This window comes from Bacillus rossius, chromosome 2, assembly GCF_032445375.1.
Source record: "Bacillus rossius redtenbacheri isolate Brsri chromosome 2, Brsri_v3, whole genome shotgun sequence".
NCBI classification, from domain to species: Eukaryota; Metazoa; Arthropoda; class Insecta; order Phasmatodea; family Bacillidae; genus Bacillus; species Bacillus rossius.
The window spans coordinates 73,854,126-73,879,165 of record NC_086331.1 but is presented as its reverse complement, the minus strand read 5'-3'; the positions used below and the strand labels follow the sequence as shown (position 1 = coordinate 73,879,165).

General features: G+C 37.1%; 1 protein-coding gene across 1 annotated transcript in view; it reads right to left on the bottom strand.

Annotated features, from left to right (window-relative positions):
• Positions 1 to 25,040, bottom strand: part of LOC134529374 (fibulin-1-like) — a 539,830-nt gene that overhangs the window by 150,808 nt on the left and 363,982 nt on the right. Inside the window, exons 17-18 of the mRNA XM_063363371.1 lie at positions 14,517 to 14,674; positions 13,188 to 13,287 (exon numbers count right to left, since the gene is read on the bottom strand). Coding sequence (XP_063219441.1) covers positions 13,188 to 13,287; positions 14,517 to 14,674 — 258 coding nt within the window. The remainder of the gene's footprint in view (positions 1 to 13,187; positions 13,288 to 14,516; positions 14,675 to 25,040) is intronic.

Here is a 25,040-nt window from a genome sequence, read left to right as displayed (position 1 = left end):
TCGTTAGTTGTTGTCGATTCGGCATCCATTGAAGTCTCCATCGAGGGCGAAACGAAGTTCGTCGAGTTTTCCTGCACAGCCAGCACTACCGGCATTAAAGTCTCTTCTGATGGTGGAACAGCACATATCGAAGTCTCCTCCAGTGTTGTCAGAGGCGTTGCCAACGGGATCTGCTCCAACATCGTCGGCGCTGACGTCATGGTTCCCGTAGTCGATGGTACATCCTCCATCGAGTTCGACGTTAAAGTCGGTAAAGATGCCATCGAAATCTCAAGAACAGCTAATTGACACGACTCATGCACCAGATACAAACAGACAGTTTTTCAATTGGAACCATTACTTCAATATAATTTTTTAATTTTTTTTAAGCGAGAGTTATCTCATGCAAAGGTACTTGTTGTAAGTAGTTCTGCTTTTAAACAACAGATGACACCACGTATTGCTTGCAGGTAAATATTATTTCTTTCTTTCATGCGGGATGCAGGATTCTCACTAACGATCGCAATGGAGGGATGGCATCGCTAGACTCCAAAAAGAAGGTAGTTTGTTCTTCCAGTTAGTGTTTCTCAGATTTCTCAGGGTATATATTATTATTAGACTGAATAATGATTTTTTTTTAAAATTCCACCTAATAAAAATAAAATAGAAGCACTCAGAGAAAACCATCAGGGATGATGTCGTTTATAAACATCATAAATTACCAATTTTTTTAAAAAAGTCCAAATTTAATCCTGATTAAGCAAAGAGTTCTAGCACAAGCCCGCTTGTGAACTCTTTGCTTAAGCAACATGAGAGTTCTAGCACAAGCGGGCTTGTGAACTCTTTGCTTAATCAGGATTAAATTTGGACTTTTTTAAAAAAAATTGGTAATTTATGATGTTTATAAACGACATCATCCCTGATGGTTTTCTCTGAGTGCTTCTATTTTATTTTTATTAGGTGGAATTTAAAAAAAAATCATTATTCAGTCTAATAATAATACATACCCTGAGAAATCTGAGAAACACTAACTGGAAGAACAAACTACCTTCTCCTTGGAGTCTAGCGATGCCATCCCTCTATTGCGATCGTTAGTGAGAATCCTGCATCCCGCATGAAAGAAAGAAATAATATTTACCTGCAAGCAATACGTGGTGTCATCTGTTGTTGAAAAGCAGAACTACTTACAACAAGTACCTTTGCATGAGATAACTCTCGCTTAAGAAAAATTTAAAAAATTATATTGAAGTAATGGTTCCAATTGGAAAACTATCTGTTTGTATCTAACATTAGTCACAGTAACTAATATGAATCCTGATTCGGTGTCTGTCGCTGTATCGAAAGGACACAGGTGTAAGTTTTGCAGCAAAGAATTTATCTTGTGAAAGACTGGAAGACAACACCAGAAGAATGACTGTGTTAAAAATCCACTACGCAATATGATAAGTTGCGTTCGATGTAACAAGTCGTTTACGCGGAGAGAGAGCTTAAAAAGACATGACAGAACTTGTAACGTTAAGCCTGCGTACAAGCCAGAGTACAACGATGGATCTACTAGACTAAGGAATAGTGATCTGCATTACGACAATAATTTTCCTTGTCTTGAGAGAGATTATGTTCGTGGCTCTTCCGATCTCGACGAAGAAATTAAATTGAAGGATGATGATGATTTATGGAAGAATGAAGACAATGGAAGAATCCTTAACATAAAAAGTGAGAATACATTCCAGCCAAATTCAAGTAGATCTTTCTTACTTTGTAAAAATGATGGACTCCTAAAAAGGAAGCATGAAGACGATAATGGCACTTCGACATCATCGATATCGAATTCATATTGTAATCTGGGTGAAGAGGATGTCTTCTACAGTGATTGTTACAGTGACTCTGAGGCTGTTGACAAAAGCATAGACTGTGATGAAGCACCTAAAGCTGACAAGATCGAAGAATATAACGGTGTCCTGAGACCGAAACGATGGAAACGATGTGTTTTAATAAATAAATCTGATAACGCTTATTATGATCACTGGGACGATTGTGATATTAAAAGTATTTATAATAAACAAGCACGTGAGATGGTGGTAGAAGAGATTGATTACACATCGTGGAAAGATCCAAACTTATTGGTTGACCGGCTAAGACTTCTACATGGCTCGCTTTGTGCAGGAAACTATTCGCGCATAAAAGTAATATCCTTCATACTCGAATAACTGAGGAAAGCTGGCTACATACAATAATGGCTTATTTTACTTCTATTTGTATATTCTTAAGAAATAAATTAAATATTAAAAGTAAAAAACTAATGTTTTTATTTCTTGCATTCTGATTTCTTACTAAGACTTAGTTCTCGTAACTTGTGTTACCAAATGTGTTGCCTTTTTGATGGTGCTTCCAAAATGTGCTTCCTTCTTTTGTTGATGGTGCTTCCAAATGTGCTGCCTTTTTTGATTGTGCTTCCAAAATGTGCTGCCTTTATGTTGATGGTGCTTCCAAAATGTGCTTCCTTTTTTATGGTGCTTCCAAATGTGCTCTCTTTATTGATTGTGCTTCCAAAATGTGCTGCCTTTATGTTGATGGTGCTTCCAAAATGTGCTTCCTTTTTGTTGATGGTGCTTCCGAATGTGCTGCCTTTATTGATTGTGCTTCCAAAATGTGCTGCCTTTATGTTGATGGTGCTTCCAAAATGTGCTTCCTTTTTTATGGTGCTTCCAAATGTGCTCTCTTTATTGATTGTGCTTCCAAAATGTGCTGCCTTTATGTTGATGGTGCTTCCAAAATGTGCTTCCTTTTTGTTGATGGTGCTTCCAAATGTTCTGCCTTTATTGATTGTGCTTCCAAAATGTGCTGCCTTTATGTTGATGGTGCTTCCAAAATGTGCTTCCTTTTTGTTGATGGTGATTCCAAAATGTGCTTCCTTTTTGTTGATGGTGTTTCCAAAAGTGCTTCCTTTTTGTTGATGGTGCTTCCAAATGTGCTCTCTTTATTGATTGTGCTTTCAAAATGTGCTGCCTTTACGTTGATGGTGCTTCCAAACTGTGCTTCCTTTTTGTTGATGGTGCTTCCAAAAGTGCTCTCTTTATTGATTGTGCTTCCAAAATGTGCTGCCTTTATGTTGATGGTGCTTCCAAATTGTGCTTCCTTTTTGTTGATGGTGTTAACAAATGTGCTGCCTTTTCGTTGATGGTCGTTCTATTTTTAATGTTGTTTTGACTCTAGTATTATTGTTGATGGTTCTTGATTTGACTAGCGTATTATTCCATACGGTGCATGTATATAAGCGAGTCCTAGACAGCAGGATACTCAGTTTGTTACTGACGTCGGCGGTGTAAGGATCGCCTAGTTTGTTTCTTCTGGTGCATGAGTCGTGTCAATTAGCTGTTCTTGAGATTTCGATGGCATCTTTACCGACTTTAACGTCGAACTCGATGGAGGATGTACCATCGACTACGGGAACCATGACGTCAGCGCCGACGATGTTGGAGCAGATCCCGTTGGCAACGCCTCTGACAACACTGGAGGAGACTTCGATATGTGCTGTTCCACCACCAGAAGAGACTTTAATGCCGGTAGTGCTGGCTGTGCAGGAAAACTCGACGAACTTCGTTTCGCCCTCGATGGAGACTTCAATGGATGCCCAATCGACAACAACTAACGAACATCGGTGCTGTTACTGTGACAAGATTTTCTCAAACAGCAGCAATGCTCGACGGCATGAGAAGAGGGAATGTGCCAAGAACCTATATCGTAAAATGTTTGTTTTTGAGAAATGTCATAAGCGGTTTGCCAGAAAAGATAATATGAAAACGCACATGAAGACATGTAAAGGGCCTGCTGTGCGGCAGAAAGTAAAGGTTTCGGTGCAACAGCGATGCATCGATGTTCATAAGAGTATGCCTGGAAATGGTACTACTACTGTTGCAACGTCCATATCTGGATCGGGTCTGAAAGGTTCGTCTTCATCACCACGGTATCCTTGCAGCTACTGTGAAACGTCGTTCGCATTCTCTCATGATTCACGAAGACATGAGCGGAGCAAATGCAAAAAGAATCCTTCTCGTATAAAGTTTCGATGTGATGATTGTCATGAATGGTTTACTCGAATTGATAGTTTGCGACAACATGCGAAAATATGTAAAGGTGAAGTCCGTGTGCCTACTGTTGAACTACCTGTAGACATTTCGACTCCTCGCTTTAGATTGAAGGCTCGTGAGCGTACAATCAAAAAAACAGATGCGCAGCAACCGATTGCTACGACGTCTGAACATGGACCTAAACCTAAGACAGTTTTCGGAGCATTACAAGTGAACGATAATGGCTTCTACTTGGCGCAGACTGAGTTTCGTGGAACATTGAAGGACTACTATTATCTAAATACGTTCGGTGAGTCGAAGGACATTTGTACTTTTCTTGATGATATCAGACAGGACATAATCAATCAGCTTACTGATGACGTAGCAACAAACGGTCTATTAAAATATAACTTGTGGTTGGACTGTCTATATGGAAAGCCATATCCGTTAGATGACAAAGTGAAAAAGTGTGCATTCAAGACATCGGCTGCAGTAATTTACAGTCCTAACGATGTGAAGCAAACTGTTAAACACGGTGTCCGGAAACTCTGTCAAGAAGAGGAGAACTATGTCAGTAAAGGATCTGGTTGGACTCTGTCTAGTATAAACCGATTGGAGCTAAGAATTAGTCATTTCACACCGATGCGGAACTAAATGATTGATTATAAATTTGCTAGCTTTCGTAAGTGATCCTGTAGTAGAATAGAAATTATGTAATAAATATTATGTTTGTAAAAGAACTTGCGGTTTTTAATTCCTCGAACCTGTTACTATTATGTTAAATTGATGTTATATTTAATTTGTTTTGTATCATCCTAGATCTGACCAAGGACCTTAGTCGATCTAATTAATCAGTATATAGATTACAAAATTATTTAATGAATTTTGAACTTTTTCCCGGATCTCTAGCATTAAAATTACGCATTTCCAATATGGTGGTCTTGATGTCTGATAGGATGATGGTCGTAGAGGATTAAGAGTCTCTTTACGAATGTAACATGGTTTATTGAAATTATTATTTTTACATAAAATTAAACATTATTACATCGATCGGGTATCGAGCCGAGGACAGGAGCGGATCGAATCAATATGTAAATTAATGAGTGATTTATTTAATGAATTTTGAACTTTTTCCTGAATTCCTAGCTAAATAATTACGGATTTTCAAGATGGCGGTCAAATTTTAAGATGGCTGGTGTCACAGTAATAAATAATTACTGCACTCTAGCGGATAAGAACCAAACTAACATGGCGTCAGCGTACTCTCGCTGACGATACAATGATGATGGCTTCCAGCATCGAAGACAAGATGGCGGACATGGCGTCATACTAGATGACGTTATATAAATTTTGAAAAAAAAAGTGGTGGGAGTCAGTCTGCCTGCAGCCACCACGAGGGAAGGATCGGTCGCCATTTTTTTTGCCCTCACCAGGTTCGAACCGAGGACTCCGAGCTCCGTGTCGTAAAAGTTGGTTTTTTTATAAATTTTAAAGTTTTTTCATGAAACTCGGATAATATATTTAAAGATGGCGGCCGTAACGGAAATTGCAACGGTGATGTCATCATCCAATATGACCACTTGGAATATTGTAATCGGATGGATGGTTTGTTTGTCACAAATATAAATGAAAAGCCATTCCCTTGCATTACTCTATCATCAAACCTAAACATATAAAGGCATACATATATATATATATATTAAACGTAGTTTAGAATATGGCTTCATGTTCCAAACTTATCTCGACTTGTCTCGACTGGTTACACATTGCATAACACTTGTAGGTTTTTAAATTCAAACTTGGCATCATCCGGCGACAATGCCTTGAATTAAATATGGACGACAGTGGCGCCATCTGGTAGCGACTTTATGAATTAAAGATGGCGGCAACGGAGAACATGGTGAATACAGGCTACCGATTTGTCTCGTCTTGTCCCCCGACTTGTCTCGACTGTCTAGACTTGTCTCGACTCGTTCCCGACTTGTCTCGACTGACTACATAACACTTGGCGCCATCCGGCAGTAAATTTAAGAATTAAAGATGGCGACGGTGGCGCGCTCCTGCGGTAACTTTAAGAATTAATGATGGCGATGGTGGCACACTCTGGTAGCAACACTGGGAACTAAAGATGGCGACGGTGGCGTCATCTGGTATCGATTATATGAACTAAAATATGGCGACGGTGGCGCCATCTACCAGCCAACTTGAGAACCAAGATGGCGGCGCCTCTGGCAACTAATTTTTTAATTTGGCGCGCGATACTAGCGACATCTACCAGCCAACTTGAGAACCAAGATGGCGGCGCCTCTGGCAACTAATTTTTGAATTTGGCGCGCGATACTAGCGACATCTACCAACCAACTTGAGGACCAAGATGGCGGCGCCTATGGCAACTAATTTTTGAATTTAGCGCCATCTGGTAGTCTATGCTGGAATTAATGATGGCGGCTGTATAATAATTTTAATTTCAAATGTGGCGCCTTAGGTATGCATTAAGGAAGGCAAAAGATGGCGGCTGATGTTTACATCAAATTTCGAAAAGTTGAAGTTCGAAAAAAAATTCGAATCCAAGATGGCGGCCGTGACGAAAAGTGCAATGGTGACGTCACGATTCGAAGTTGGTGGAAATTTCTAGAAATACAAAATGGCAGATGGATTAGCATGGATTAACATATGGATTAGCATAGATTGGCATATGAATTAACATAGATTGGCATACAGAAGAGCATAGATTGGTATACGAATTAGCATAGATTGGCATACGGATTGTCATAGATTTACATGGATTGGCATGGATTAGCATAGATTGGCATGGTTTAGCATAGATTGGCATGGATTAGCATAGATTGGCATGGGTTAGCATAGATTAGCATATGGATTAGGTTAGGTTAGGTTAGGTTAGGTTAGGTTAGGTTAGTTTAGTTTAGTTTAGTTTAGTTTAGTTTAGGTTAGGTTAGGTTAGGTTAGGTTAGCATATGGATTAGCATACGGATTAGATGACGTCATCAGGTTGGCAACATCGTTGGTCGCAAGGCTAAAGGTCAGGGTCGAATTTCAATATCAGGGTCAAATTTCAAGGTCAAGGTCAAATTTCAAGGACAATGTCATAGTTCAAGGTCAAAGTCAAAGGTCAAGGTCAAAGTTAAAGGTAAATGTCAAGGTTCAAGGTCAATGTTCAAGGTCATAGTTAAAGGTCAAGGGTCGAATTTCAATGTCAGGATCAAAGTTCAAGGTCAAAGTTCAAGGTCAAAGGTCAAGGTCAAAGGTCAAGGACTCGGTTCAATGTCAAGGTCAAGGTCAAACTTCAGGGTTCAAGGTCAAGGTCAAAGGTCAAGTTCGGATCCTGGATCCTGCGCCTGTCCCAGAACCGGCTATATCCTACTACTGTAACGGGACTTTTTTTCGTGCGTACATGGCTGATGAACGTAACGGGACACTTTTTCGTGTGTGCATGGTCGAAGGAAGTGACATAATCCCTTAATCCCCCTCCGTCCTCCGGTTCCCTCATACATACTATAATTACCTACTATTATTTTTAATATATATACTTGCAGATAAAACAAGTCATTATTGTATGAAGGCATCTCTCTTCGCGTGAACAGAACACAACTGATCATTTTGCGTAGTGTGTTTTCTCTAACAAATTCATTCTTCACGTTTTGTCTGACATTCTTTCTCAGGACAAATTCCTTGCTGCAGAAATTACACCTGTGTCCTTTCAATAACGCTGGAGGCCTTAAATAAGGACCCATATTAGCTTCTGCGACTAATACTAGTTGCAAATTGAGAGTTATAAAAATTGGAACAAGGACGAATTTCGATAGAATCAATCATTATTTTAGTAAATATTATTTTGATGAATTTTGGAACTTTTCCCGATTTTTTAGCTCAATAAATATAGATTTTTAAGATAGCCAAAATGGCCGAAAAAATTTATGGTGCCTGGCAATAAACAATTACTGCACTCTAGCGGGCAAAATATTAAATTAATATGGCAGTAGATGCCTCTAGTAGACGAAAACGTCAGATACAAGATGGCGGCCTCGAGCAGACTAAAACAAGATAGCCGCCATGAAGTCATACTGGATGATGTGATATATGCAATGGTATTAGTGGTGGAAGTTTAGTCTTCTGGTGGCTTCTGTGGATGAAGGATCCATCGTAATTTCTTTTGTCCTTATCAGGTTCAAACCCAGGAATCCATGTTTGTATGTAATTTTTCATTAAAATTCTTTTAATTGAATTGTTATAACAAATTATAAAATAAATTATTTTTTGATAAATATCACGGATTTTAGATTGCGGCCGTAACAAATAGTGTTACTGTTACATCATCATCCACGGTAACGATTTTTATATAAACATTTTATTATATACATTTTAAAATTAATTAATTTTCCTTTTTTTCTAGCATAAAAATTACGGCCTTTCAAAATGGCGGCCGTAACAAAATGTGCAACAATGACGTCATAATACAAATATCTGTCATTACTAAAATTTAAACGTTTTAGAATCCAAGATGGGGTGGGATGTTAGCCAGATTCTTTATTTAAATTTTTATTTAAATATAATTTAAGATTTTTAAATATTTTATAATTAAATTACATGTTTACTCTCGTCTCGAATCGAACCGAGGACCGAGATGGATTAAGTAACCAAACATTTGAAATTAAATTATTTTTATATATTTTAAATAGTTTTTTTTATGAATTCTTAGGACAAAAATTAAAGGATTTAAGGTTTACGGTCAAGTTCAAGGTCATGACCACCATGGCTAACGGCGGTTAGTTTTAAGAAGTGTTAACTCATTTTTAGAAATTATATTTTTTTCTAAGGCAATTATATATTGAGGAATTTCGATATTAGTTGTTTTTAAATTCTTGAGGAAAAGAATTAAAATATATATTTATACGAGTCCTTGTCAGAATTGTAACGGGAGAGGAAAATTATTGATGGTTCGAAAATTGAAAATTAATTAAACATAATAAAAATAATTCTATGAAAAGAAAAAAACAAATTACACACAGAGAGAGGAAAAAAAACAATAGTTTAAGTTTGCGATTTAAAGTGATAAAAAGTATTTAAATACTAATTGAACTCTTATGAAGGTACTGATTGCTTCGTTGTTAATATCAAACGGGTGTTTTTTACTTGTATGGGAAAATTAAGAATGATAAGGCATCTAGTGCGTGGCAACAATGTTAATAGGCAATAGGAAATAAACTTCTAGCGCCTGCGGCATTGTCAACACACACTTCGTACGTGTACTGCATGTTGTATCTAACCCCTTCCAACGCATTTTATTCTAAATTGGACTTTTAGTAAGGATATCTAATGTTATTGATAATATAATATAGCCTATAGCCTTCCTCGATAAATGTACTTACTATCCAACACTGAAAGAATTTTTCAAATCGGACCAGTGGTTCCTGAGATTAGCGCGTTCAAACAAACAAACAAACTCTTCAGCTTTATAATATTAGTATAGATATATAATAATATAATTTATAAACAACCCAGAAGCCAAGCTACTTCAGACAATCGCCATGAAAGCCTGGAACATTGTTATTAAAAACCTTGTTTGCTATCTGGTATCCAAAGAGTACCATTATTACCCGATTTTTTTTGTTTTAAATGCAACATAATTTAAAATGCGATATTTTTTCCGTAATATTTCCTGGAGAAATGCTGAATTTGATTGTACATACCTGCGTACTACTAATACTGACTCTGGAACAATGACGAAAGCACAAACTGAAGCCAATATCAATTGATACCAATTCATTGTTCTTGACTTAAACCGAGAGAATCAAAACTAAATCAAAACCCGCTACCATACAATTATTAAATTTTTTTTTATGTTTTAGGGGAAAATGGGGCGATACCAATCACAAGGGATTCGCGGCAACTGAGCTCCTCAGGGCCGTACTACTCGTTCAGCAGGGATCGAAAGTAACAACAGTTGCTAATGAAACTAATGTCCCTCGATGAACAATACGTGATCACTTGTTACGTAACAGCTGTTTTAATAAACTTGTACTGGACAAAACTTTGACAATAGAACAAGAAAACAATCTTGTTTGTAGTATAAAAAAGATGCAAGCAGATGGTTTTGGTTTAACAATAAAGCGAGATTGAGAGATAGTTTATAATTATTTAGCTTCAAATAATGTCAGAAATCAGTATCGAGGTGAAAAAAATATGGGAGATGGTTTGAAGCTTTCATGCTTTGTGACCCTGAGCTGTCTATGAGAACTTAACCTCTCAGCTACGGTAGGTTAATGCGTTTCAACAAAGAAACAGTGGGACGATATTCCCCACATTTACAAGAGACCATTTAGGAAATGAACTTGTCAAAAACACTACAACTTATTTATAATGTTGATGAGACTGGCCTGCAGTTGTGCTACGGCTCTCCTGAGAAATGGTTGCTCGGAAGGGAAGCAAAAAAGTCTAAGCTGCAAGAAATGGTGAGAAAGGAGAAACAGTTTCTGTTGAAGGCTGTGTAAATACTACAGGAACTAACTGGATTCCACCTTTCGTAATCTTTATAGGTAAAAATTAAAAAAAAAAATATTGGATCATGTGCATGGACTTCCACCTGGGCCATTTTTTTTAATGACTGAAAAGGGCTACATGCAAATAAAAGAGTTCTGAAATTTGCTTGATCACTACAGTCATCGTCTACAGAAAAATGTTCTAATTCTGGATGGGCATGCAAGCCACCAAAACCTCGGTGTTTTGAATACAGCAGAATCACTTGAAATTCAACTTTTGATTTTGCCTGCTCAATGCAGTCATGAGCTTCAGCCGCAGAACAAAGGAGTTTTTAGATCTTGAAACGTTTGCTGGACAGAAGCTGTAGACACATTTCGAAGAGCGAATTTTGGTCGTCCTATTGGAAAGCTTCAATTTGGTAAAATCAATTTTGGTGCATGGTTACGATCAGCTACTCTTAATAATGCTGTTTCCTCATTCCCCGAAAACGAAATACATCCATTAAATTTTAACTTTATTCCACCCAATGCTATCGCTCCTAACACACTTTCAGAAAAATCACAACATTCGAGTGACCTCGACCCCACTGTAAGTGCTGCTACTAGAAGTTTCCAATCACCCTCAGTGACTGAAAGCTAAGGATTCCAGGCTACGTCTCTCCCTCGCAAAATTCCCTCATTCAGAACATTAATAGAGATACCAGAAAAAAAAGAACACAACACAGTACAAGAAGAATAAGAATGTCCACGCAACAGTGCCACGAAACTTTCATTTCCTGTTATGTCTAAGCCGATTACACCAACATCAATATTCTGCAAGTCCTCAGGAAACCAGCAACCTTGTTACAAGTAAACAACCCAGCAATTATTGTGGTGATTGTGGGGGATACTACTTTGATGATGCAGGGAAAAAAAGTAACCTGATTCAATGTACAAAATCCAGTTGGGGTTTCCACGAAAAGTGTTGTGCAGTGTTGAAATCCAATACTGGTATTTATGATATCTGCACTGACTATGAGAGTGATTTAAAACTGCTTCATTGTTTCTGTCAACATATCTATGTCAATTTTTGTAATTGTGGAATAACATGCTTAAGCGTTATTTGTTTAAATGTATTATTGAAATGTATTTTGTAATATGCCGTTTTGTGGCCAATAGAGATACAATAAAACCACTATGATTTTAATAATATTTGTTAATAAAAATAATAAACCATTATATACTAAAATATTTTAGCATTTGGTATTATTTTTGGTGTCTACCTACGTATTATTATTACATTAAAATAAACGTTAATTTCAATGTAAAATTGAATTTTGAAAATGAGTGGCGTTATTGCATCTTATTTAACCTATATATATATATATATATATATATATAGACCACTCCAGTAAATGGCTACTAGAAGAACATGTAAGTGCAAATATAATGTACAAAACCAGCTTTTTCTGAGTTTTTTGTCTGAGCCGAAACCACAATTATTAAAAGAAAAAAAACTGTTCAAGATACGTTTCACCCAAGTGAACAACATGCAGTTTAACTCGATTATTAGAAAATAATTTGGATTTAGTATTTAATAAAAATACATGTTCTATACCGCAAAACCGCAATACAAACGGAATTTAAAAGATAAGGAGGCTGGTTGGGTACTTCCAAAACTCTATCTATGACACGAGTTGGAAAATAACATGGGTTAGATAATAATTGCAGGTAATAACATTTACTATTGTAGGATTATATATTATACCAAACATTTTTGAAAGATTTTAGAAAGTGGGTTCATGGTGTCCTAAGATTTGGTTTTCGTTAAATGAGCATACTGAAGCAGGACTCTTAAAAAATATGAGACTTTGTTCGTGTGGGTTGTACCTTATACAACATCTGCAATTAAAAGGTTACTAGGCGTTTATGTTACCAGAAATGGTTCACAAGTTAATGCCCCTAATTCCTTCTACTGAAGGGTTTTTCTAACACTTCTGCACCAAGTTAAGTTCAGTGGTGTGAAGGTGAATAATGTGTGGGTAGGAATTATGCAATTGTAAATGTTTCATAATGTAGCATTTATACTTAGGTTATGCATGGAAACTAAATAATATGGTTTGCAATATAATAATGCGATATTTATAATATTCAAGTAAAATGTATAGCTACTAATAAAAAATTAAAATGGGAAAACTTAATTAGAAAAAAGTTTTTAAGATATATTTTTAAATTTACATTCATAATTTAAATATAAAGGATAAAAGTTTTTTAAATTAAAGTTTATCATTTCCACAAAATATTAAGTGACGTATCATTAATTACAGTTACCATTACAGATTTTAATATATATAATTTATTAGCACTATGGCTTTCGCGTGGGAAAATTGACAAGTCTCTTTATTTTATACACCCGCGATATTGTCTCTCTTCACGCCATACATATCTGCGTGCAGAAGTAGCAAAATGTTGTAGTCCACGTGAACAAAATCTAACTCAAGCGAAACAATCTCACAGCTAGAGCCGAGCTGTTCAGACGAACACAATAAAATACATATACACAGTTAAAGAAGAGGGATAGAAACATGTATTCATACAGAAATATGGTCAAAGAAAACAAGAAATAAGGTGAGGAGATAAACTAATTGTGATAATTTAGGCATACCAGAGCACTGATTGGTTCCAGGTTCTTGTCGGAAACCTGCTTTGCATAAGCACTCGTAGGATCCTGGAGTATTCTGACACTGAGAACTGATTCCACAAATCTGAAATACAGGAAAACAGCACACTGACAAAATACATGTTAGTATACACAAAACTGATAAACCGACAATCCCTCCAAACTGTTAATATGGAATGCGTCTGAATTAGAGCGACAAATTTCGGCTGCAGTTTAATCACGACTAAATAAGTTGAAAACATACGTAGGAATTTTGGTCTAAATTGATCCTCAAGGCTAGAGTACATCTTTGAAGATGTAGCTGAAAACATTTTTATTATAATTAATAGAGAAAGTTGTTTAGATGGAACTCTGAGCGTCTGGATTACATTTAACTTAATGAAGTTCTATAACCACAGCATATTTTGTCGCTGTCGCCTAATTATTTCATTAAAGTTATTGGGTGTATAACAAAACACAAAAGTATGTGGAAAACAAAGGTTAAATTAACCATTACTATTTAATTTAAATAATTAGGACTTTAAATATAATTAAATAATTGGGAAGCCTACTTCAGAAAATATTTCGTTTATACTTTTTCAACTTATTTAGCCGTGATGAACCATCAACCGAAGTTTTAAGGTAGAATTCAGTCTCAATCTGTAAAAGGACAACCATTAACTGAGTCGGAGGCACCATTTAATAGTTCCTACAAAACTTGGATCTGTTGTGAACTACGGTTTAAAACGTCCTTTATACGGACATTATGTTGCTAGCACTGAATTTATGTTTCACTATCTTGTTCACCTTTCTCACAACGGTTCTGTTTCTTAAAATGGATTGCAGGCTTTCGCGACCATTCTCTAAAAAACTATATTGATTGACTTTCAAGTTTGAGCAGCATCGAAATGTTCGAGCGTACCGATGTTTCGCTCCGTATTGCAGCTGGCATTTACAGGGTTGAGATTTCTGTTGTACTTCCTCTTCAATTTCGCTAAGAGCATACAGTCGAACACGAATTTTTTCCCCGAGTGGGAAACACGGTGGATGTTGCCGTGAGTTATTGGGTTTTCTCGGAGTTATACCATTCCCCCACCAACCAAATTCGTTACGTTAATTCTCTTTTTATCATCTCACCACCATTTACAGTCTCTAATGACCTGCAAGCCAGAGATACCAAATCCCAATTCATTCATCCTTAGATTCATTGTTATTAATTTCTCCTCCTTTACCCAGCAATGAGTTTGTGTATTATGTTCGTCTGTAACAACCTCGCTATGCACATGTCGAGCCAAAACGAAATACAAACAAATGAAAAAAAAAACCGTAACGGACCTGTCCTCTATACTTGGTGCACTCGTCAATGTCGACGCAGTCGTTGCTGTTCTGCACGGAGTAGCCCCTGGGGCACTGGCAGAGGTAGCCTCCTGCCTGGTTCTGGCACGTCTGCAGCTCTCCGCACTCGTGCGTCCTTTCGGCACACTCGTCGACATCTGCGACACACAGCAACACAACACTCGCCGTGCACACATTCTCGACACACTTTCATGGATAAAGAATTAGCTTTACTATTTGGCGGGACACCATTACACACTTGACTTTATTCTAATTGTACCACACGTAGAGGCCGTGAAATTTCGCGAAACAATCTGTTCACTCACTAGGCTGCAATGCAGTATTTCTCTGTAAGTTCTGCTTTGTGACTGGAGGCCGTTTTCAAGAGAAGCCATTGCCTTATTTGGCCAGGCCATTCAAAGCGCGTCTGATTCCGCACATAAATGCTGTGATCCGTGCGCCGACAGAGGGCATGCGCCCGAAAGAAACACAAACCAATCAAGAAACAAAAACCACACTACAGTGTTTTAATACACAGTTTATCTCGAGAGCTTTTCGCGAAAAATCACTGGCCCTAACCATTCGTAGTTTTGTCTAATGGGAAATATTAACCAACAAACATGCACGGTAAATCGCCCAGACCATTGAATAAATTACACGTTAACGAATGTTCATAAATATTTCTTACTGGATTTCTAGAGAGAGACCTTACCGTTTCGCTCTAAAGTTGACCGCCAGGCACCTACACCGTACTCGACGGATTGTAAAATGTCCACTGGCTGCCGCTCGTGATTTTGACGCTGTGTTACTTCACTGGATAACATTTGATTGAAACTACAGATGTATAAATTATTACTAAGGGCGGGTATTTTTCGCGAAACGATTTTGGGATTAGCTGAGAGTTAAAACACTAGTATCATCTATGTTTCGAGATTGGATGAATTTTTTGTCACGTATATGTCTACTGTCACAACACAAATCATAGTAACTTAGTGCGGAAGCAATCGCTTCCTCAGTAGCTCGGTCAAATAAGGCAATGTCTTCTCTTACAGACGGCCGCCAATTACAAAGAAGAAAACGCTGGCGCAGGCATACCATATAGCAGTTTGTTGAGCGTTTCAATTTTTTCACGAGAAATGCCTGCCTCTAATTATTAACAGAGACCCGGAAATTTCGCGGATTCATTTGGTGTAAGGCTAAAATTTACAGTAATATGTCTAAAATATCCATATAATATGCTTTTATTTTGGCTGATTACTTACTGTAGAACATCCCCTTCTTTAGAGTGAGTCGAGGTGTTTCGGTCTCACTACTGCTACCTGGTAGTTGACTGGCCCATATTCGTAAAGGGGTGTCCAAACAATTGTGATCCAATCATCAAAGTAATGAAGAACTTTTCATGTTTGCAGTTTACCTTGCGACCAACAAAAACCACAATATGTTTTAGTGTTTTAAATTATTTCTACTGGCTCAAGGATTTCCCTCTTTTTTTAAGATTAACAAAGGTCAAATCGCAAAACGTAGATACAAAAACACGTGTTCGTATGGCAGCCTGGTGGTTGAGCATAATGCGAAATGTTTGGGTCTTGATAAATACTCATAAAAGAGCAGTTTGTGTCGGAAATAGGATCCAGAAAATGAAGCTTGTTTTTCGGTCGTCGGTGCCGCGGTGGTGAAGAGCTCAGGTCACTCACATCTCAGAATCACGTTCCGGGTTCGATTTCCGGCAAAGGATCACGTCCGGTTTTTTCCGCAGTTGGGAAACATGGCTGACTTTGCCGTGAATTGTTATGTCTTCTCGGGCTGGTCCCGTCACTCCCGACACTTCATCCCCTCATTCTCAACTCTCCACATCTCATGGTCTCTGATCACCCCGTTGTTGACAAGACTTTAAGTCCTTGTTAGTTAATTTATTAATAATCCCGCAAAGTTTTTATTTTTACACTTGCATGCGGGGCGCGCATCGCTTCTATAGACGTGGCAAACTCTAAACTAGTCCCGTCTACAAAAGTCCTAACCCGTGGGTGGTCCGTGTCTTTATAGTACGGTGCAATTAGATTTAAACCTCAACATCCAAAAACAAGTTTCCCTCCAACGCCAAATTGTTCTATCCACTCCCCGTAGTATGTAATAGAAAGTTACACTAATTTGAGCGTCGGGTTAGAGAGGGAGGGGGTGGGAAGAGGGTGAAATGGTAGTTTTTCGCAGTTTTTCGCAAATATATCGAAAACTATGCAGTTTAGCGCAAACATTATTCCGTACAAAAATAATCTATATTAAATTACAAACAAAAATTACTCTATACATAATCAAGTTTAAGTGAACGGTTCCAGAGATATGGAGGGGGTAAAAGTGCCTATTTTATTAAATTTTCAGATTTGTTGGAAAAACATGAAATTATCATAATGTAAACTCAAATAAATAAACAATATCAGAATGAATTATATGTATTCAAGTAATGTGAATATATATTGTATTCCTTCTCAGCAAAAAAATCTTTAAATGTTCAAAAAATCATACTGAAAAACCAAAGTAGTCATGTTAAATGCAATCTTAAATTAATGTAAAGTATGAATCAGGATTCAGCCCTCTCCAAACACTTCACCCTTCTCTTCTACATTCTCGTCAATGATGAGCGTGTCTCTGTTAACAAATACAAGGCCTGAGCAGTTGCCGCACATGGTCGAACAATCCAAACCGTTCTTCCTTCACTCACAGTTACGTACGCGTTCGTCTTTGCATGCATACACGATGAGGGAAAATAGTTCTTGTGGAGCAGCGGGACTTGATGTTGCATGTGGTCTTGTGTTCCCCACTCTTCTTCCACGCCCACTCAAGCGGATTCATTTTCTCGTTGAGCCATTGCTGCACCTGGTAATAAACTCTGAATGAATGCTCTCTGGAAGCTGTTGAAGTGGGAATAAGTGCAGCCAACTTGAACAAAGAATGTACAGGATGTTTAGCAATTGCCTGCAAGCAACACTGGTAGCGAAGAGAATCAAGATCTTCAGTGTTCTTTGCTCCAAATATGGCAATAAGGAAATGCTTCCCAGCATCAGCCACTACAATCGGCTAAGCTTTGGGGTCGTTGAAGACAAGAAGCTTCGTGCGAAGAGACTTGTTGGCCTGAACTTTCCTAAATGCTGCAATTTTCCCCTTTTTGTAGATAGCTGAGACAGTGTCACATCCTGTGATAGCATATACTGCGAAGAGAACATCTTTCATCTCTCCAATGCCTGGCTGGATATTAGAAAGGAAGTACACTTTTTCCTGTTGATTGCCTTTCTTCGCTACCACAATTTTCAATTTCGTATCGGGGGGCGCGCGGGCAGTCCACAAGATTAATAAGTTTGTGTCGTCGCCAACTACGGAAGCTCCAAGTTCTTTCTCTTCTTCATCAATCACTGTAAGAACTATCATTAAGTCAGCATCACCCGGTGCTTGCTGTACTGTGCAACAAGCTCTTTGCAAGTGCCCTGTGAGGAGAGAAATTAGTCCCATTTTGTTCTTAGCATTAGATATGTGCCATTGTAATGTTGGTGGCACTTGATCAACTTATTTACTTATTATTATTTTCTTTTTTTTTAATGGCAAACTGGTTTCCACACGTTTTCATTATTCAATATTGGTATCTGTTAATTTTAATATGTCATTTAAATAGTTAAAAGTTAATTCTGAACAAAGTTCTAATTGTTTATAATAATTATGTGTAGTTTAAATGTTTGAACACATCAAGTTTTTTTATTGTGTCAATATATTTTTAAATCTATTATGAATAATGTGTTTACTATTTAATTATTTTAGCAAATATGTGAAGGTATATTTCAGAAATTATAAGTCAATCTTTTTGTGATAGAATATATGGTCCAGTAATAATCGATTCATATGTGGTTTCAAAAAGTACTCTCTACGAGTACCATGTTCAATGTTCTTGTTCGTCTTGCCGTTACCGAGCACGAACGGCACATTTCCAACACATTGACGCCATGTTTACTTAAGGCAAAATTCATTCTTGTGGGAGTTTGTGATTTTCAACATGCATTAAGCATCTTTAAACCGCACTAAGTGGCAATTTTTGTAGTACTGTTTATTAAGAACGTCTGGTAATGTTTGTAGCGCCGGGCGTGTTAATATTATTTACTTCTTGTGTGTTGAAGTGCGGTCCACGCTACCGGCCATGCGGTTTGCTTGATCCACCTTGTGCTGTGGTGATGAGCCCTGTCCTCATCGACCCTGAAGCAATGAAGTGTCCGCACACACGTATCAGGAAAGCCGGCAGCTTTTTCATTTTTTGGCATGATTTACTAACCTTTTTACAACGTTACCTTAAGTGGAATTTTTTTTGTGTACTTAATCTCATCGGACTTTTCGTCTACCATGTTTTTCTCCTTTTTTTTAATAAAAATTTTTGGACCAACGAAACGTTTTATCTAATTTATAATTTTTGAAACAACGAAACAGCGTAACGACTTGGACTAAAAATATGTTGATATATTTATAAACAAAGAAAAATGTAATAATTAATTTATAAAATAAATCATGTAGTAGAAATTAATATTTTTTTGTGTTTAAAAGTTGTCTTTTAATAAGTATGTGTAAAATTTTGCTAGCGGGGCCCCTAGCTAAAAGGAAAAGAATATAAAATATAAGTATGTCTAAACAACTACTATGTTAAAATGTTAACAACAAAAAAAATAATGATGAATGATATTCAACTTTTGAGATTACGTAAATGATCATGGTGTAATAAAACGTAAATGATTTATTTATAATTTATTAGAAATAAATGGTTTATCTAAAATTCTTTTTTTAATCATTAATTAATACCCCAATTGTGTATTGTAAGTGTGCATGACCAGTCAGCCTTATTTACACTCAAACTAACCTCTTACATCAAAACACTTCATGAACCTTGGTCCACGAGCTTTCAGCATCCTCCTACCTCTATTCATAACCTAACTTAGAGTTGTAAAGGGAGGTAGAGAGTGGTGCAGTAATGGTAGCAGAGTGTGGTTCTGAAGTTGTTTTGATGTGCATTTGTGCATGTGTAGATTTTTTTTTTGGTCTTGCATGTGCCCCTACCTCAACAGCGGTGCTATTCTGGAGGTGACAATAATTTTGGGTTAATTTGTTTTATCTTGTTGTTTGTTTATATTTTGTATTTTTATCATGCCTTCAACGGTAGTCCCAGAATTCCTTTTAAAGGATGAGTTGACATTTGAGTATCAGTTGTGTGGTGTTCAGCACCAAGAAACCACTGCAGCTGTTTTGTGTAAGAAACTTCGCACAGCGATTAATAATGATGTACCTATTGTTCAAGACAATTTGAAAAGTTTTGACCCCAATCATGAATTCAATGTGTGCTCGAGTAAAATTTTAGTTTTACAGGAGACAGTCACTAATTTGACTGATGATGAAAACTTTTCACTTACCTTGCCCAGAGTCAGAAATCGTTTGTCTCATTTAAACATACGTGTTCAATTGCTTTTAGAGGTTCATGCCTCTGTGTTGTCCGAGGTCCAAGTTGCCTCCTTGCAAAATGTTGTAATTGAGGTTAAGAGATTATTAGAAATTGTAAACAAGTCAGAAACGGAATTTTCACTCGTGCGAGATCTTACCCCTTCAGCCACTATGGCACAAGTTTGTGACCAAATGCGGGTTTAGCATTGCCCACTTCCAGTAATGAAAACCTTCCTTACAAACCCATCCATGTTGAATTTGGATCCTGTTCCAAGTACCACTAATCATGTTGTGGATTTCACCAACCTAACCAACACTACATCATTACCACCCAGGAGTTCTAATTCTCGTACAGTATTTTGTACAGCACCTGGAACGTCACAGCCGGTAACAGCACCAAGTAGCTTTTCTCTTCCTAGTGTTTTGGCAAGATTACACACCCTCTTGAAAAGATGTTGAAGGAGCTCCCAGTCACAGACGGTCTTAATGTTCCACCTTTGCTAAATTTCTTAAAAAAACATTGTCAGGTTGCGACAGAGTCATTGTGTGCACGAAACACAACTTTTGGAGGTAATTTACCCTTTTACTTTGGGTTCCTTGGCTGAACGAACTCGATCGGCTATTTCTCAAAATCTTTCATTTGATAGTTACCATGATGACATTCTTACATTTTTTATTCCATCACGATTGCTCACACAACTTCAACAAACACATTTCAGTCGTCTACAGAAGCATGGGGAAACCCTTTTTGTTTATGTTAATGATGTTAAGGAAGCCGCGGCTATTTTTCGCCTAAAAGTCACTGAACAAGAAATAGTAAACAATATCCTTGATGGACTTTCCCCTGAAGATTGATCACGTTTAGTCTTCTTAAATAAGCCATGTACTTTCGCTGAACTTTACAGGATGTGTATTCATTCACAGAACATAAGATTTGCTGACAGAAACAGAGATATGCAATCTCCCCATTTTTCAGGTTACAAACCATCTAGACATTTCACAAGTACTTGCAACACGACACAACCTAACCGATACTACCCTAACAGTAATGTGAATTTGCATGACAGAGCTCAGTTGCTAGTAAACTCAAGAGGTTCACCTCAAAAATTGTTTTGCACAAATTGTAAAAAAAAAAATAATCATGTTGTTAGTAACTGTAGATTTTTGCAACAAAAAAAATGCCTGGAGCAGGGATACAAGGTGAGCGGTTCACCCTGCAAATTTGGCCAAGCCAAAAATTCTCAGTTTAATGCTCACATTTTTCAGCAGATGAAAGTAGCACGTTGTTTTCAAAAGTATTTTGGTACACCAATTAAAAAGAGAAAAGTTCCAGATCAGGTTAATCATTCTAGTTCACCTAATTTAGTAGTATCTAACGTTGTCCCAGTTCCTTGTGTCAGTGTTTCTTTTGGTACGTTTGTAGAACATGCTCTTGTGGATTCAGGTTCCAGGCGGTCTATTATCTCTTATCAATTGTTGAATAAACTTAAAGAAGCTAATCTTGTTAAATCTATTGAAAATGGTCAATTTAGGTGTTACACTGCATCTAATGAAATTTTGCCTATCGTTTGTTGTGCTGTCATAAAGTTGAAAATAGCACATTTCACGTGGATGTTCCCTTATTTAGTTTCGAAAATTGTTGGTTTAGACTTCATCCTCGGCGCTGACTTCATGACAAAATCCGATCTTATTTTTGATTTGCAGGAGAAACATATTTTTTTTTTTAAATTTCAACCTAACCTCAATTAGTGTTGAACAAAGTTCTGATGAAAATTCTGATTCTTTGAGTCATCTACCTGAGCATCAGCTTAATGCTATCAAAAATTTGTGCGAAAAATTTCCTAAAGTTCTCACCTCTGATTTAGGACTTACAAATATTCTCGAGTATGAAATTAAACTTCAAGACAATGGATACGTTAAAAGTCACCCTTATCATTTAGCACCACACCAGATGAATCTTCTAAGAAAAGAGGTACAACAATTATTAGATAAAGGAGTAATTGAACAATCCACATCTCAGTATGCAAGTCCTGCATTTTTAGTACCAAAACCCAATGGTAAACAACGCATGGTAGTTGCTTTCCGCCGTGTGAATCAAAATATTGAAATCGAATCTGTTCCATTACCAGAATTGCATTCAGCGTTTCACTGGTTTTCCAAGGCCAAATTTTTCACTACTATAGACTTAAACTCAGCTTATCACCAAATACCTTTAAAACATGAATCTAAACCTATTACAAGTTTCTGTGTACCATGGAATCTATATCAGTTCACCCGTGTGCCCTTTGGTCTTGCAACAGGCGAACAAGTTCTCACGCGTTTACTCGACCAAATTTTCCATGATGTCAAATTCAAGTTCGTATACAATTATCTAGATGATCTCGTCATCTATTATGAGAATTTTGAGGACCATCTCCAACACATAAAGGAAGTTCTGTCTCGACTTGAAAAAAAGCTGGTCTGACTGTTAATCCACAGAAAGTTAAGTTTGCAGTACAGGAAATCTCATTTTTAGGACATAAAATTTCTTCACGTGGAATATCCATTGATCCTGAACGAACAAAAGCTATTAGAGAGTTTCCTCCTCCACGAGATGTATAAGGTGTTGCACGATTTATTGGTATGATACAATTTTTTGGCAAATTCATTCCTAACCTAGCTGAAAAGGCAATTCCACTTAATAAACTACGTAAGAAAAACACTAAATTTGAATGGGGTGATGACCAACAAAAGGCTTTTGAATCATTAAAACAAGACATAATAAGTACCCCAGTTCTTCGTATGGCGGATTTTTCTAAAACTTTCATTTTACAAACAGATGCATCTGGTTCAGCCATAGGAGCCGTTTTGGCGCAGGAATTTGATGGTGTTAGACAACCCATAGCCTTCGCATCTAGAACCCTCACTCAGCAGGAACAGAAATCATCGATTTATGAATTAGAATGTTTGGCAGTAGTTTTCGATATTGACAAGTTTAGGCCCTATTTAGAAAATGCTGAATTTCTACTAGAAACAGATAATCAGGCATTATCATGGCTTCTTGCACATCCCCGCCAGTTAGGAAAAATTGGTCGTTGGGTAATGAGGATTCCTTCACTAAAATTTAAGGTTCAACATATCCGAGGATCTCAAAATGTTGTTGCCGATGCTCTTTCACGTATGTTTGATAAGACACAACATAATCCCTTATTAGAGGAAAACAAATGTAAAGTTCTTCTAACAGATTTTCCTTTAACATTCAAAAACATTCAATTGTATCAAGAAGAGGATCAAGAATTACGAAAGATTGTTCAGAATTTAAAATCTGGTATACCCCAAAACCCTTATCTTTTATCTAATGGTATCTTATATTCCAGAATTCGAAATCATCAGAAACGTATTGTGTTACCCCAAGTCTTGAAACCTGTTGTTTTCCAGTATTTTCATTCATCACCATTGGTGCACATTTGGGTACCTATAAAACAATTGATGCTATAAGAAGAAAATTTGTTTGGAAAGGCATGTATGCTGAAATTGCTGAGAGTTAAGCAATGTCAACTTTGTGCCCTCAGTAAGCCAGCTCAAAATACACATTTAGGTTTGTTTCTTCAGAAGTTTCGGATAAACCAATGCAGAAATTATTCATTGATTTTGTGGGACCATTACCAAGAAGTAAAAAAGGAAATAATATGTTGTTAGTTTGCGTAGATGCATTTTCGAAATTTGTTTGGTTGATCCCGTTGAAGAAAGCTGATGCACTCTCAACAATACAAGCTCTTCAGACCAATATCTTTCAAAATTTTGGTATACCATTTTCATTTGTTTCAGACAACGGATCTCAATTCACTTCTAAAGTATTTAAGAATATGTGTTTCACCCATGGTATACGTCATATTTGTCTGTCTCCATACTATCCTCCACCTTCGCACGCGGAAAAGTTTAATCGTAACCTCCGATCAGCGTTAATCGCTTTTCATGCCGAAGATCAGAATAGTTGGGACAAGCATTTAGTTTGGCTTCAGATGGCTTTCAATTATTCACGCCATGAATCACATAAGTCAACACCGTATAATTTGATGTTTACTTTCACACCTAATAATCCATTAGCAAATCTTTGGTCGTTAAATGAATTGTTACCAGATGACCCGAAAAACATAAAGGAAGTTTGGGCAGCTGCCCTTATAAATCTTAAGCGCTCTCATGAGAGATATAGAGTCAAATATAACAGAAACAGAATTGATAATCCTTTTCGACGAGGTGATCTCGTCTTGTGCAGAGCACACCCTATTAGTAAGAAAGTAGATAAAAGGATGGCAAAGTTATCGTTTCGCTGGTCAGGTCCTTACCAGATACAGCGTTTTCTAACCCCAGTTACGGCAAGTATGTGTGTTCCAGACACTGGATCCTATGTTACCCGAGCTCACATTTCTCATTTAAAGAAATATCATTCGTCGTCTTCAGTAAGTTAGGGGAATTTGCAACCCAGTTTCATTTGGGCCTTTGGCTCAGTCGATCGTGGCCTGATCACCCACCGATCCTAGTCTTTGAGTCTCAAGAAACTCTTTAAATAAATCAATATAGGCCTATATATATCTATAAAAATGAATAAAGTTGAGTAAAATAAGTAAAAGTAAAGTAATAACTTGCATATGCATATAAAATATAAAAAACCATGGTACCTAGTTTTAAGATGTCGCGACATGAGTGTTATTGTTGGTGTGTTAGTTTCGGGAAGTAAGTTTGGTTGTAGGGTTTTCCTAGTTTGAAGTGTTATGTTCAAGTATTCATGTGTTTGCAGGTTTCTATTTTGGATAATTGGTAGAGGAGGATGATAGAAAATATTTTTTTTCTTTGCTAATGAAATGCTATCCACCCTTGTTCTTTATGTTTTATGTTTTAGTGCATCGGTCCGCTCTCTTGGTCCACTTCGTTGATTGATGTCTGTACGCCATGTTTGGACCGCTTGGTATTCTTCTCTGTGTCTTCACCTTAGCTTCAGCTAACATTACGGTAACGACAACTCATACTGGTGTTCTATTTGAAAAAGAAGATGATCTTCTGTTTTCAGACAATTTTTATTCTATC